Raw genomic sequence first — 14506 nt, 5'->3', positions numbered from 1 at the left:
TCCTGTACAGCTATATAGACTGGTGTTCAATTGATACATTATTTGATAAAGAATATAATATTTTTTCTTTTGTAGGTACAATGTTTGAAGGTAGTTTTTGGAGACACTAGCTGCAGTGTGATACTTGGGTTGCCACTCTTAGGGTATGTTCACACGGAAGAAAAGGTCGCAGAAACGTTTTCCGCTGTGTAAAGATTCCGATGCAGCATTGTCATTCTGTCACGGCATCACTGTCAAAAAATCCATCTTTGATTTTTACCTGAAGAATGTCTGCAGATAATTCAGAACTGTTAACTGATCCCTTATGCCAGCATTTCTCTGCTTCTGCTAATGCATTGGTCATCCAATCTTCTAGTAGACCCTTTATTTAATTTAAAAAAATAAATAAATTAGTAAATAAATCTTGTGCAACAACATTGGGAAATTCATAATTCTTGGAATTGTGCCTTAAAGTGTATCTGTGATTTCATTGATTTTTCAGGATAGGTTGCTATGTGTATGTACCCGAAAAATAACACTATTTTGGGTCAGTATATGCCTTATATTTTGCATTATTCAGTAGATTTCCCCTCTGCATACTCTATATGTGGTTTGCATTCCTCCCTAGATTAGTGGGTGAAGACTAGCTGCCATTCACTATACACAGTAAGTACAGGAGAATCTGCTCATAACTTTGTCTCACTCACTCAAAAACAGACCCAAGATCATGCTGGACATATATGGAGTACTGATCTAGATTGTAAAGTGCATTGGTTGTGATAGAAAGACTTTTATTCAGGCTCAGCATTAGTTTAAGCTTGGGCTTCTTCCATTATCTCCTGCATGTCCTGCTCACTCCTCACCTCTTTAAACTTTTATACACATGAGTCATGTGACCTCCAGATGAATGAAGCAGTGATTTTCAGAGTGAAAGGCAGTTTAGCAGAAGAGAGGAGGAACTGGGAAACAGCCTGACAAAAGCAGAAAGAGACTTTTTTGTCAGATAAAATATTTTACAAAGCTTCTTACAATCACCTGCACTTTTACATTATTCAAATAATGTTGAAAAAGAAGTGCATATTTAACAATAAGTTCATCATCAAATGGGAAAAACCCTTTTAAGGATATACACGTCTTAATGATTATGAAACAAAATACACAAACCTTTTGATAAAGTATATACATGTTTTCAAGATGGCACATCTTTTCTGAAGGCAGGAGATCCCCCAGTTGGGCCACATTTATGTTATCAATCAAAGCTTGGTCTCTTAGGATACTGTTGGACAGAAGGGAAATCACAAAATTCTGTTACACAATAATCCTTTGCTGACTATTCATATAGTGATGTTTACAAACCTCCCAACTTTCAAAGGATAGAAAGAGGCACGGTATGTGCGGTGTGCTCTGCCCACTTCTACATTGTCTCCATGCTTTCGCATCCATTTTTCCATGTGCCCCTACACAGTATAATGCTCCAAGAGCCACCCTAACGCTACATGCACTCACATTAGAATGTTCCCCTCCAATTAGCCCACAGTATGAAGTCCCTCTCCTGGTGCCCCAGTTTAAACTGGAAAAACTAGAGGAGGATATTAAACTGGGGCAGCTGGAGGGGGACTTTAAACTGGAGGAGACTAGAGGGGGAAATTAAACTGGAGGCAACTATTGTAGGACATTAAACCGTGGTGGTAGCTGGGAGGGACATTAAACTGTGGGGGTAACTGGAGGGCGACATTAAACTGGGCGCAACTAGAGGTAGACATGTTCCTCTCCAGCTACTCCCACAGTTCAATGTCCTTTTCCAACTTGCCCCCAGTTTAAAGGGGTTGTCCAATCTCAAGAATCCTATCTATACTTCTAGCTTATGTGGATTTAAGACTTCCTAAATATATTGCTTCATCAAAGCTGCTTTGTTTGGCTACTATCTGAGATTATTCACTTCATTGTTTACTCTTAGTTTCCATAATCACGGACCTGGGGATGATCTTATCACTCCGCCCAGGACAAGTGATGTAGTTCCCTGCTCTCAGGAGATAGGGGGAGCTGAGTGCTAGGAACAGCTTGTATTTCTGAGCCGTTTATCCCCCTCTTCCAGTTATCAGGTCGGCTGATTGAATTTTGCCAATAAGAGCTGAGACAGGGAGTCTGTTACCTCTATATGTAAACACAGACCTAAAACAGAGTTTATTGCAAGCTGACTCTTGGTCCTGTAGCACGTAAATTTGGGATTCTCATCACCTATCAAATCCAGCTCTGCTACATCAAGTTCATATTGTGCATATTGTCCAGTGATACTGTCCTAATTTATTTACAATCATTTATCATTACTGACTGTAAACATGTACTGCTATGAAGAGAGCTAGCAGAGCTGGCTTTGCCTTTGAGACAGCAAGTGAAACCTGCCCATCAATGTACCGAGAAAACCAGGAAGTGAACAGAGCACACAGCCTGCTAGTTGGTGAGAGGGCGAGTTGGGAATACCCCTTTAATGTCCCCATCCAGCCACCCCCACTGTTTAATGTCCCCCTCCAGCTGCTCTCCCTGGTTTAATGTCACCCTTCATCTTCCCCCAGTTTAATGTTCCTCTTCATCTCCCCTGAGTTTAATATCCCCAATTTAATGCCCCCCTCCATCTATCCCCAGTTTAAGGCCCCCTTCATCTGCCCCCAATTTAATGCCCCCATCTTAATGTCCCCCGTTATCTGATTCCAGTTTAATGTTCCCCCTTCCAACTTGCTCCCAGCTGCTCCCCGGTTTAATGTCACCCTCCATCTATCCCCATCTGTTCCCAGTTTAATGCCCCCTTCATCTGCCCCCAATTTAATGCCCTCCATCTGCCCCCAAGTTTAATGTTCCTCTTCATCTCCCGAGTTTAATGTCCCCAATTTAATGCCCCTCCATCTATCCCCAGTTTAATGCCCTCTTGATCTGCCTCCAATTTAATGTCTCCTTTATCTGCCCCAGTGTAATGCACTACCTCTATCTGCCCCAGTTTACTTTCCCTCTCATATGCCCCCGTTTAATGTCCCCCCTTCATTTGTCCTTAGTTTAATGCCCCCTCCATCTGCCTAGTTTGCCCCCAGCTTAATGTCCCCCTTTATCTGCTTCCAGTTTAATGTTCCCCCTTCATCTGCCCCAGTTTAATGTCTCTCTTCATCTGCCACCAGTTTATTGCCCCCCCTTCATCTTGCCCAGTTTAATGCCCCCCTTCATCTTGCCCAGTTTAATTCCCCCCTTCATTTGCCCCCACAGTTTAACGTAATAAAACATTGATACTCACCTCTCCTCGCTCCCTTACTGCTCTGTAGAAGTCTGCTCTCTTGGAGTGTTCAGAGAGCTGCAGATTCGATGTGAGTGACGTCATCACATCACACCTATACCTCCCTGGACCAGAGCACACAAGGATGTGTTTCAAATACAATGGTGAAGCAGGAGCTGTCTGTGGTTAGCTCCTGATTTACCATCGTATTCAACTCATCTGTGTCCGAAGAAGACGCAGATGAGTTGATACTGTGGCATGCTGACCACGACAGGACCCGGAATCTGGGATGGTTGAGATATGTGTTTATATGTATTTAATACGACATAATATTTTCACAAGCTGAGCAATGCTTCTGTGTAGGGCATGTGTGATTGTTTTAATGAGACAGGCACTTTAATATGATTAATGGGGGTAAAATGGAAAGTTTTTCCACTTCTAATGTAGGGGGGGCTTGCTCTTCTTGTGTCATCCATCGACAAGTGTTGTCTTCATGAGACATACCCTTTAACTGCAGAGGTGTATCCTGAGCCTTAATACAAAAGAGTTGTCTTTAAGTACTCTCAAGGCACTAGGCACCTCAGGGTCTCTGCTAAATCTACACCACTAAGCCCTGGCTCCATCAATTGAAGAAGGGTCTAAAGTTGGCCATCAACCAGACTCATCTGTCAGTGACTGTTCCTAGAGTAAGAAGGGATTGATATTTGCCATTGGAGAAGAATTGAGAGACCTCCAAATACATTGAATAGTCAATTGATCCCATCAAAAACTTGTATGGCCGCTTTAGAACTGGGGTATCTTGTAATTAGGTCAATTTGTACTTTATATTTTCCATCAATTCTTTTCCAAAAAATGTACATAATCTTAGATGTCTTACTTTTCTTCCTAACATATTATAACAAATATTGGGAACTCACTTGGGATAAAGTGTGTTTATCCAGGTCAGCAGACAATGGATATCATTGATATAAAGCTCATACTCTGTAATGAGATGTATTTCATTCTGAAGCCACTGGTGATACTGTTTAGCATATGTATTGCATACATCAAACTCTTCTGGGTAGTGAGGTTTCAGATTTTCTATCACATATATTAGATCGCTCTTTATAGTCTTTCCGAGTGTTACTAATACTTGGGACAAACAGGAGTCTGGAGCATCCCTTGAAAATTTTGGCAATCTGTTAATTCGTTTAGTAACAGATAAGGCAACACACTCTTTCCATTTGGTTTTCCATGACCCAAGTGCTTGTTCTTGATCTTCATGTATTTGCTCCACTATAGCTTGCACAGCCCCTTTAAGTTCATCTCCATTTATATTAGAAATGGAATCTTTGATCGCTCTGAAAATTCTTTTCTCCGACCACATGTAAAGTTCATTTCTTTTCTCATTGCCTATGGAACCATCACTACAGATCTTTTGCTTCAGTGCTTTGGTTTCTTCCAAAAGACTTTTCTGCTCCTCAATCTGCTCATCATATTCATCAATGACTGGGAGAAAAAATATCATTATTGGGATTTCATACCTTCATATTCAGCAGATATTTAATTATGTGTAATCAGAGATGTAGGATGATTACTCCAAGAAATAGCGTCAATTTTGGCCTTAGGCTATGTCTGGAATTGAAATTTAGTGTCATTCGTTTGAAAAGTTGCTAACCACTTTCTCATTTATGTTGCCTCATCTCTGCTAGTCCAGAACCTGGGCTTATGCACATTGCTGTATTATAGCTGTATTTTAAACAGAGTCATAACAGGGCTACCATAGAGATACACAAAGTCTGGTATATTTTCATTTCTGGTCTATTCATTGTTAGAGAAGGCTGAAGGGAAGAAAATAAGGGACTTGGCACAGGAGTAGCAGCTGACTAATACTGATGAAGATCCAGCCTCCATATTGTCAGCAATAGTGCCCACCTTTACTGGTGGGAGTGTAGGAAAGCTGGTTGGTAGTTATAAAAGTTAAAAAAAATCTATCAATGCTGCACATGTATAAGGTGGTCCAACCTTTACCAAAACAATTATATCGTCTAGGTGCAAAAGTAGTCTTAGTTATGAATTCCACCCTTCAAGCAACAGGGAGAAGTCTTCCAATGATCCCTATGGAACTTGGATACAATACACACTAGTGCTAAAAATGCAGTTTCCACTTTTGAAAGTATAACCGCTGTCCCAGATCCTATAAGGCGAAGTGAACCATAGAAGAAAAAAAAGGCCTTCAATACTGTAATACTATAGAGCCACTGATCAGTAAAAAAAACATACTTATTATGCTCACAAAATTAAAGGAGTTATCTCGTTGTTAAGATTGGTGGTGCTGTCTCAGTAATGGTGATGTACAGCTATTAAACTTAGAAACTGGTAACCCCTTTAAAATAATTTGTGACTTCCTGTTTCATGAAGATGGACTATGGGCCATAGGCATCGTAAGGCTAGGTTCACATCTGCGTTGCAGAGAGAGAAGTCCTGCAAGGAGGACTTTTGTCTCCACCAGTTTCAGTATGTAACTGACAGAAACCCAATGGCCACCCGTGGACCCAAATATAGTCTACAGGGTCAGCAGATGCCCGCAAGTAACCGATTTTTACACAGACAGGCTCACTGTTGTTCAGGTCCCTATGCAGACCTGAAGGATGGAGAACCAAATGCTAGTGTAAACATAGCGTAATCTGGAGCTGACCCTATTCAATTCTATAAGACAATTTTCTAGACAAGCAATAATTACATTTTCGATTTTGTGAATATAATAAATGCTTTTTTATATGGCTATCTGGCTCTACAGTATTACACTACTGGAGGTCTTTTGCAACCATGGTTCTGTTTTCTAGGATCTGAGAGCAGTTATACTTTGTAAAGTGAAGGTTGCAAGTGCTTCTAGCACCAGTGTGTATTGCAACCAAGCTCTAGGAGGATCATCAGAAGATTTCTCCCTGTTGTTTGAAAGGTGGATTTCTACAGCCAAGTCTTTGTTTTCGCACCAGGACTGTACACTTGCAAATATTCCTCTGTGAAAAGATGGACACTCTATTTTTATGAATGTATTTTCAACTTTAATACTTTTGCTTCCTTGCCTGTGGTATTGTTTTTTTCTATTTTAATCACCTTTTTGTAATTTTTTGGTTATTTTTCCAAGTAGAAAACTGCAAACTTCTCAAACAAGTTCCCTGCAGTAGTGTTGCACTGTGTTATGTACACTCATTGATATGAAAAAAAATTCACCAAGAAGGAGTTGTTGGAAATGAATGAAACGCTCTATGTGTAAATGTAATAATGATATATGTAAATGATTAACATATTATAGTAGCAGACACAACACCGCTGCAAACAAAGGCTATGTTGGCTGACTGCCAATGACAGGGCACGTAATGGGTGTTGTGACACCATATTCAATGATTAATCGCATTTTGAGAAGAAATGTGTTGGGGTAGGAATATATAGTACTTCAGCGGATTGTCGAACTGTCCTTCAGGGCATTAAGGGCCAGAGCAGGGTCCCCTCCTCTATATGTCCTCTCACACCTGGGTGAACTTTCTTGTCAATTGCAATAGGAGTATGTAAGTTCTTAACACATCATCTACTGTCCTTGTCAGAATGGTTAAGGGACTGTATGGGGTTGTTTTCTGGGGGTGAGCAACTGCTCACACTACAGTGGACTCCTACAGTACAGGTCTAAGGGATATACAGGATCAGAAGGAGGAAAACCCAGAACACCTTTGATCCAAAAAAAATGAAGCATTTAATTGTTCCTACACATACATGGTTTTAATTGCCTAAAATAAAAAGTCCATTTTTATTGGATTAAAGGTGTGCTGGACTCTCCTCCTGCTTCTGTTGTCTCATGTGCTGCTGTCACTTCCTTGCTCCGAGCTGATCTTGTTTAGTTATTGCAGCTTCTGCACGTGGCGAGCTGGATAAGAGTGGAGATGCTCTATGTACTGTAAGGGACATACAGGGTTCCAGTGGATCATTGGACTGTCCTTTTCAGGATCGTTAAGGGACAAAACAGGATACGGTACCCCAGGGGTTCACTCATACTGGAGTAAACTTTGGCATTATAGGGGTCTACTCATACTAGGGTTGACTCCTTCAACATCTCCACATTGGCATAGAAGGGTATAGAGCTGTAGCTGATTGTTGGATTTTCTTTTTAAAAATGGTTAAGGGTCAGGGTTGGGATATCTTTTTGCGTTCCCTATGTTACCAGGTGAACCCCTTCCACCTTTGATCTAAATTCTAGCTGGTTACAAATTTATCATGAGCTGTGGAATACCTATCTTGGTCCTTGGCACCGCAACAACAATAGACTCAACCTAGAGTCTAACAAGTGACCCTCTGATTCTGTATAGCCTATCAAATGTAGGAAAATAGGGATACCTGATTATTGAAACCATTAGTGGGGTTCTGGCTCAATGGTTATATTTTGCTGTTAACCACCCCACCAATATACTAAAACATAGAGGGTGGATGAATGGAATGTAGCCTGTTGTTTGTGACCATTGCTGTTCATCTAGCTAAGTTGTCAGCCGTTGTTTGAAACACCCCACATGGTATAGAGGGTGGAATGAATGAGCTAAAGAAAATCCCTGAATATTAGATTAGTGTTTGTGTCTGGTTCTTCCTGAACAGTTTTTTAGTAGTAAATAAAAAAAAAGTTTGTGGTATTCCCATCTCAAGGATCCTATCTATACTGCCAGCTTATGTAAATTGAAGAGTTTTCCTAAATACATTGCTTTAGCAATGCTGCTTATTTTGCCTGCAATATGAAATTGTTTCTCCCATGGTTTATGCACCGTTTCCATGGAGCCGAATCTGTCTGATAAGATGGGACAATGTCAGTCACTGCTCTCTTGGTGTAGGAGGGGCTGAGTGCTCTCACTGTTATCTATAGCTCTGCAGTCAGGACCATCAGTTCAGCTAATTGTAGTTTGCTGATGAAGCCTTGTCTGTTATCTATCTATGCATAAACAAAGATAACACTGAGTCTGTTCTTTGTAGAAGCATGGTAAGTCTTTTATACAAACCTGTGTAATGTAATATATATTTACAGTACATATGATTTGGGTGTAATCGTTTTTTATTGAGTTTTTTAAGAAACAAAGCAAATGCACAAGATAGACACAGGAAGTGGTGTAATTGTGGTGTATCTTTGACACATGACCTTTTTGTGCTAAATATATGCCGCATCATTTGCTCTACTGATCCCTTTTTGTGAAAGTGAGTGAAGCAAGAAGGGGCAGGGTGCGGATGCTTCAACCTGACATATTTATTTTAGCTCACGCCAGAAAAACTAGACTCCTAAACCCAGAATAAACAGCGATATAAATTAATAAAATACATGTTATAGATGGGAACAATTCTAACATAACTACATCAATCTATTCAGCTCCCCATGCTCTATAGCTTGCTGTCTGCAAATTGCACTGCATTCTTAACATAACAGGTCCCTTTTTAGGTGATAAGTAGACTTACCAGCTTGATCTGGCATAGTCATACCAGGATGTAATAACAGCGTCTCCTTACTTTTTGATTTCTTCTTTTTAGGTATTATTTTCTTCTCAAATTCTGATATAAATAGAAGAAAATAAGTTATGTAACAAAAGGAAGAACAAGTAATATAATAAAATTATTGTCTTACATTACCTTTTAAATGTGGTCGTATGGCCTGGGCAAGGTTTTGAATTTTATTTGCCAGTTTAAATTTTTCTTTTTTCTTTTCATTGTCATTATGTTCATGTTTATTATCTGGATTGTTTCCTTCATTTTTTCCATTTTTCTTGTCTTTGTCACCAGGTTTCTTTTTAAATCTCTTCATCTTTCTTCCTATAATGGCAATAGATTTATATATTAAAGAAAAAAAAGCTCACTAACTATACTCACATTACATAGTCTCCATGCACACAAACTGTGCTTTGTTAGTGTGCTAGTCATGTTTATCAGCAAGGCATGGACTGTACATACATATCATCCAGTTGTATATTTTACATCATTAAGGACAGAAAAACTTTAATATTAAATTAATAGACTAAAATCATTATAACCAGTACTGTTACTATAACATATAAGGATACACAAAGATATATGGATAGAAAGATATACTCTATGTATAATGATTGATAGACAGATACATAGATGAATAAATACATAGACTGTTGTGCAATAAGATTGTTAAAATAATAGTAATATAATTGAATTTTTTTTTAATCTATTTTTATATAGGAAAAAGGGTGATATACTTACAAGAGGATCTGCAGCTCTAGCAATGAACTTGAAACTAAACTCTCTGCAGATGACTGTAAAGACAGAGATGCAGAGGTTACACCCACTACTCCCCCTCCCATAGTTTGGATGTGGAAAATTATTCAGACACCCCGTTTACGGGAAATACAGTGCTTTCTTGACAATTTTGGAATATTTAGCTTAATCGAATGTTTAAAGAAAAATGGAGAAAGCACAAACAATGTATTCATTTAACATTAAAGCAACTTTCTTAAGTATTATTACTTATCCTATCTATCTCTTGTTGCTTATCTCAAATTGATCTATATAAAAATCATAGCGCCACTGACACGACATCATGCAATAGGGGTGCATGCAGTGTGTATGCAGTGTGTCATTAATGCTGTGGGTTTTACCTGCGGATTTCAACTGCAGGTGAATTGCAGCAAAAAGCACAGTGGTTTGGCATGGACACCATGCTGCGATGTAGTATTAGCTTAACTATGCAAAAATACCCGTGCATACTTATTCTACTAAACAATTCCCAATTGGTCCAAATTTATCAAATGTTATGTGATGTTTGCTGAGTATGGTGGATCTTTAAATCTGATATATTTTACTTTCTACCAGAACCTGTGACTGGTTTAAGACTGCAACAATTTTTGCATCTTTCTAAAAGTCACATTATATATGAGATCACCTATTTAATTCCCACCCATTTTTCAAACATAAAATAAATGGGATAAAAATGTAAAAAATCCTCAAATTTTAGTTCAAATAAAGCAAAAAGTCTGAAGAATGTATCTATTTATTTACATTGTTTAATTCAATTTATTTTGCGACTTTATGACACCCATATTTTGGAGTAAAGGGCTTGATAAATTTGGCTGCAGCATGCAGATAAGATTTATTTAAACCTCATCCACTATAATGATTGCAGTGAGTTAGCTGCTGGAAAGTTTACAGCGACTAATACTGTGATCACACAGTGTGTGGACCTGGCAGGAGAACAGCCAGTCTGGTTATTTAGTACAATCATTGCAATAAGCAACAAAATTAGAGGAATAATTATTTTGTCCTTCTGAATTGGGGTCATTAGTGAGCATTTTGAACATAAGGGTGTGGTCATTTATATAAAAGTTCATTATGAATAGAAAGGGGCATCATTTCTATAAGGGGTCATTAGGGGGCAGTATTTATGTTAGGGAGAATCGGGGTCATAATATAAGGAGGCATTTAATTTAATTACGGTGGCACTTGGGCTTTATTAGAGAGGACTTCCAGCTCATATATATTGATGCTCTATCCTTGGGATAGACCATCAATAAGAGATCAATGGACTTCCCACCCCACTGATCAGCAGTTGGAAGGCGTTAAGGTACTTGTTTACATCACATGCTGTCTGTTTATAGTGAACATGTGATGTATTTACAACCTTGCCACATAGACGTGTATAGGGCGAGACTGTAATTACATTACATGGCCACTATGAGATGAATGATATAGTGTAAACAGAGAAGGGGTCACAGAGATTATGCAGGTAGCACAGTTAATTCAAACAGCTGATCAGTGGGGGTCCCTGGTTTTGGATCCTCACTGATTTATAGAAAAGCTGGAGCTGGATTATATAATATATTATAATTGGGGTAAGAGCGAGATGGAGAATTTATGTAGGCGAGGACAATGTGGATCAGGTGCCTGGAAAAGTGAGGAGCCAAAGGCTTTTGTACAGCATGGCGGCCATGATAGGAAAGAGAAGGGAAATGTGAATTAGTACAGTCAGACACGTCTCCTGTAAGTCATGAAAGGTTACTGTATTCACCTAAATGCTCTGCAGAGCCCTGTGTATAGCCGATATACACCACTTTACGGTCCCTGTATAATGATAGTATTGATATACCTAAGTTGGGGCCCACTCGGACGAGTTTGGCTGTTTCTTACAATTGTATTGTGCAGACAAAATCCTTCAGCAGCAAAAATCCAATTTGCCTTTCCTGGGCATATGCTACAATGTATGTGTAGGTAAAATGTTCTTAGTGGACAGCCTATACTGGATACAATTGCAGAGAACCTTGAGTTTTGAGAAATATTGGGTCTTTAAATGGATTTCAGCCTCTGTATGTAAATAACAATGTCAAACAGAGATCACAAAATATATTAGAAAATTGTAGAATTTTTCGTTGTACAATCATTAACCTTTATATAAATAAAACTGGAAATCCTAATGTCAGATACGGTTAGATCAATCACCTTTGGGTAATTTGTCCACTCAGCTAGGTAACCTAGGCTAGGACTGCACGGTGACATGTATTTGTTCTATTACATTGCACCTATAGTGATAGTGAATGCAGTTGTGTCGTGACATGCAAAGTGCTGCAACAATGACCCAACAGTTGAAATAAATCCATCCCTATTGAATTGATAGGCATCTGCCTTAACCTACACTCATTGCAACTAGCTGCATGGTATTTGTGATCATGCTGTTGACCAGCCAAAAGTCGCCATGTAGTTCTAGCCTTAATAGAAATGGGCAACAAGTTAGACCTCTCTCATTCCAAAGGTCTTATAAGTCTATATTAGTGGTGCATTTGCTGTTGGCAGGGCTCTGTGTGCTGTCAAGTCCCACTGAAGAGCAGGAATATTATCCAATTTGTTATGTCTTTTAGTTAATTATCTCTACTATACAGTTTCTCCATAGGATAAAAGACCTTATAAATGGCGCTACTATCCAGCTCTATATTACTATGCAATAAAAAGTAGTTCTGCTGCTGTTTGCATTACTACAGCTCACTTTAAGGGGAAGTTCATACTACTAATGTAAATCTCCTTCTCGATCTTCAGTCATAGGACATAACACTGTTGCAGAGACCGGTCACAGACTAATGTAAAAACCATGAGGCTACATGAAACTATCTTCCCTTATCTTTGCTTACCTTTGTAACAGAAAATAAAGTCCTGCGTGCATGATAGACTCTTTCATGTTACTTACATTAGTATCAATGGAAACAGACGCAGAATCAGTCTGTGACCATTTAGTGTCCGTTACTGTCATGCTATGATAGAAGACAGCAACGGACATTAGCAACGGTAGTGTGAATGCCCCCTAATAATTGTGCCACATTTTGGGTTGTCTGGACACCAGAAATGGAAATCTATGCCAGCTCCCGACAAAGATTTCAGGTGTTAAAGGTTTTATCCAAGTCCCATAGTTAATAGGTCATCAGTATCAAATCAGTGTGGCTTCAACACTCAGACAAATCAGATGATTCATCTGGTGGAAGCCATATACAAGGTATAGGAGCAAAGTTGTAGATCTCCATCACCACCACAATAATATACAGAAATTGTATATAGTGTATGGAATAGTACACTACAGTGGTGGTGCCAGGAACTTCAGGTGTTCTCCCATTAACATGAACAGGATCAGAGCTTCTTCCAGCCATACACTTTGTATACATCTTCTGGCAGCCAAATCAGCTGTTCAGAGCGTGGTCAGAGCGTCTTCAGTATCCATTACCAAACGGTCTCATACAACCCCTTTAATTTCATCTGCTTCTTACTTAAAGGGGTTGTCCCATCACAAGGATCCTATCTATACTGCTTGTTAATGTGAATGTAAGACTTTTCCTAAATACATTGCTTCAGCAAAACTACTGTTTGTCCACTATCTTACTTAATTCATTTTTTTTTTTACACATCCCTTGACTTATCTGGTCATAAGTCAAGTGATGTATCTGCTGCTCAGAGGGAGGAGGGGCTAAGTGCACGGGAGCGAGTCTGGAGTGGCGTAGTTTACACTTTGGGGGGAAGGAAGGGGCCACCAATACAGACCTGGCATCCGCTGTAATATAGAGGCGGATGCCGGGGAGTGTAGACGCTGGCACAGGTGAAGCCAGCAGCGGCAGGAGCGATGCTGCTATTCCGGAGGGGAAGGGGGCGGAGGAGCGGAATAGCAGCATCGCTCCTGCCGCTGCTGGCTTCACCTGTGTCGGCGTCTACACTCCCCGGCATCCGCCTCTCTATTACAGCGGATGCCGGGTCTGTATTACATTGTGAAGGCTGTACGTCCATGTCATACAGATACTGGAGCAAGTGAAAATGAAAGAAATATAACTGGAGCTGGAATGTTTTGTGCAGTTCAACAGGAAATTGTGTGTTTGAAAACAGAGACATTTTTGGCTTCTAGATGACATAAACATCTCTCCGCTGGCAGCCAGTCAGTGACTGCTGGGGTCTGAGGACACTAAATATTTCCCATGATGGATGCTCTCCAAAATGCTAATATTGATGCGATACAGAGCTCCCTCTAGTGCAGTGATGGTGAAACTTCCAGAGTCTGAGTGACCAAACTGCAAGCCTAAACCCACTAAACTATCTCAAAGTGCCAACACAGCAAATATTAACCTGAATATACTGTAGATGCACAATTGCGGACAGTTATGGACCCACAAATTACAGTTGTATAAGTGGGGCTTTACCGAGCTTTCAGTAATATAAACAACTTTGCACTGAGAGGTAAAGGTCTTTACATCTGCTATTTTGAGCAATTAATATTTACATCGCACAGGATCCGTTTCATAGTGACCGTGTAATGTTATTACAGCCTGTACTAATATCACTTCTGCTATAAAGTAGATACTGTGAGATATAAATAGTGAAGGGACCCCACACAGTACAATCTGCTCCACAGTGGCCCCCACACAGTGTTAGTGTTATATGCTCCACAGTGTCCCCCAGACATTATTATATGCTCCGCAGTGTCCCACACACAGTGTTAATGTTATATGCTCCGCAGTGTCCCACACACAGTGTTAATGTTATATGCCCTGCAGTGTCCCAAACACAGTGTTACGCTCGGTTCACACCAGCGCCTGAACTCCGTTTTCAGGTTTCCGTCTTCTGCATGCAGAATGAGCCAATGAGAGTTTTATGCGCTCTGCTGCAAAACCGCTTTTTTTTTTTTTTTTAAACCGAACTGTGTCCGGTTTTAAAAAACGTTTTCGCCGCGGAGCGCATAACATGTTCACCGGCACTTACGGCCGGAGACTTTTCAAG

At 39.8% G+C, this 14506-nt stretch overlaps 1 protein-coding gene across 1 annotated transcript in view; it reads right to left on the bottom strand.

The window, feature by feature from the left end:
* LOC142214474 (tumor necrosis factor alpha-induced protein 2-like) overlaps positions 1–14506 on the bottom strand; it is a 29567-nt gene that overhangs the window by 12672 nt on the left and 2389 nt on the right. The window contains exons 2-6 of the mRNA XM_075283421.1: positions 8876–9055; positions 8705–8797; positions 4156–4726; positions 1144–1255; positions 260–361 (exon numbers count right to left, since the gene is read on the bottom strand). Of these exons, the coding sequence (XP_075139522.1) occupies positions 260–361; positions 1144–1255; positions 4156–4726; positions 8705–8797; positions 8876–9055 (1058 nt within the window). The remainder of the gene's footprint in view (positions 1–259; positions 362–1143; positions 1256–4155; positions 4727–8704; positions 8798–8875; positions 9056–14506) is intronic.

Source organism: Leptodactylus fuscus, chromosome 7, assembly GCF_031893055.1.
Source record: "Leptodactylus fuscus isolate aLepFus1 chromosome 7, aLepFus1.hap2, whole genome shotgun sequence".
In the NCBI taxonomy this organism is placed as follows: domain Eukaryota; kingdom Metazoa; phylum Chordata; class Amphibia; order Anura; family Leptodactylidae; genus Leptodactylus; species Leptodactylus fuscus.
The sequence above is the reverse complement of the archived record's forward strand: the minus strand, read 5'-3'. Positions and strand labels throughout refer to the sequence as shown.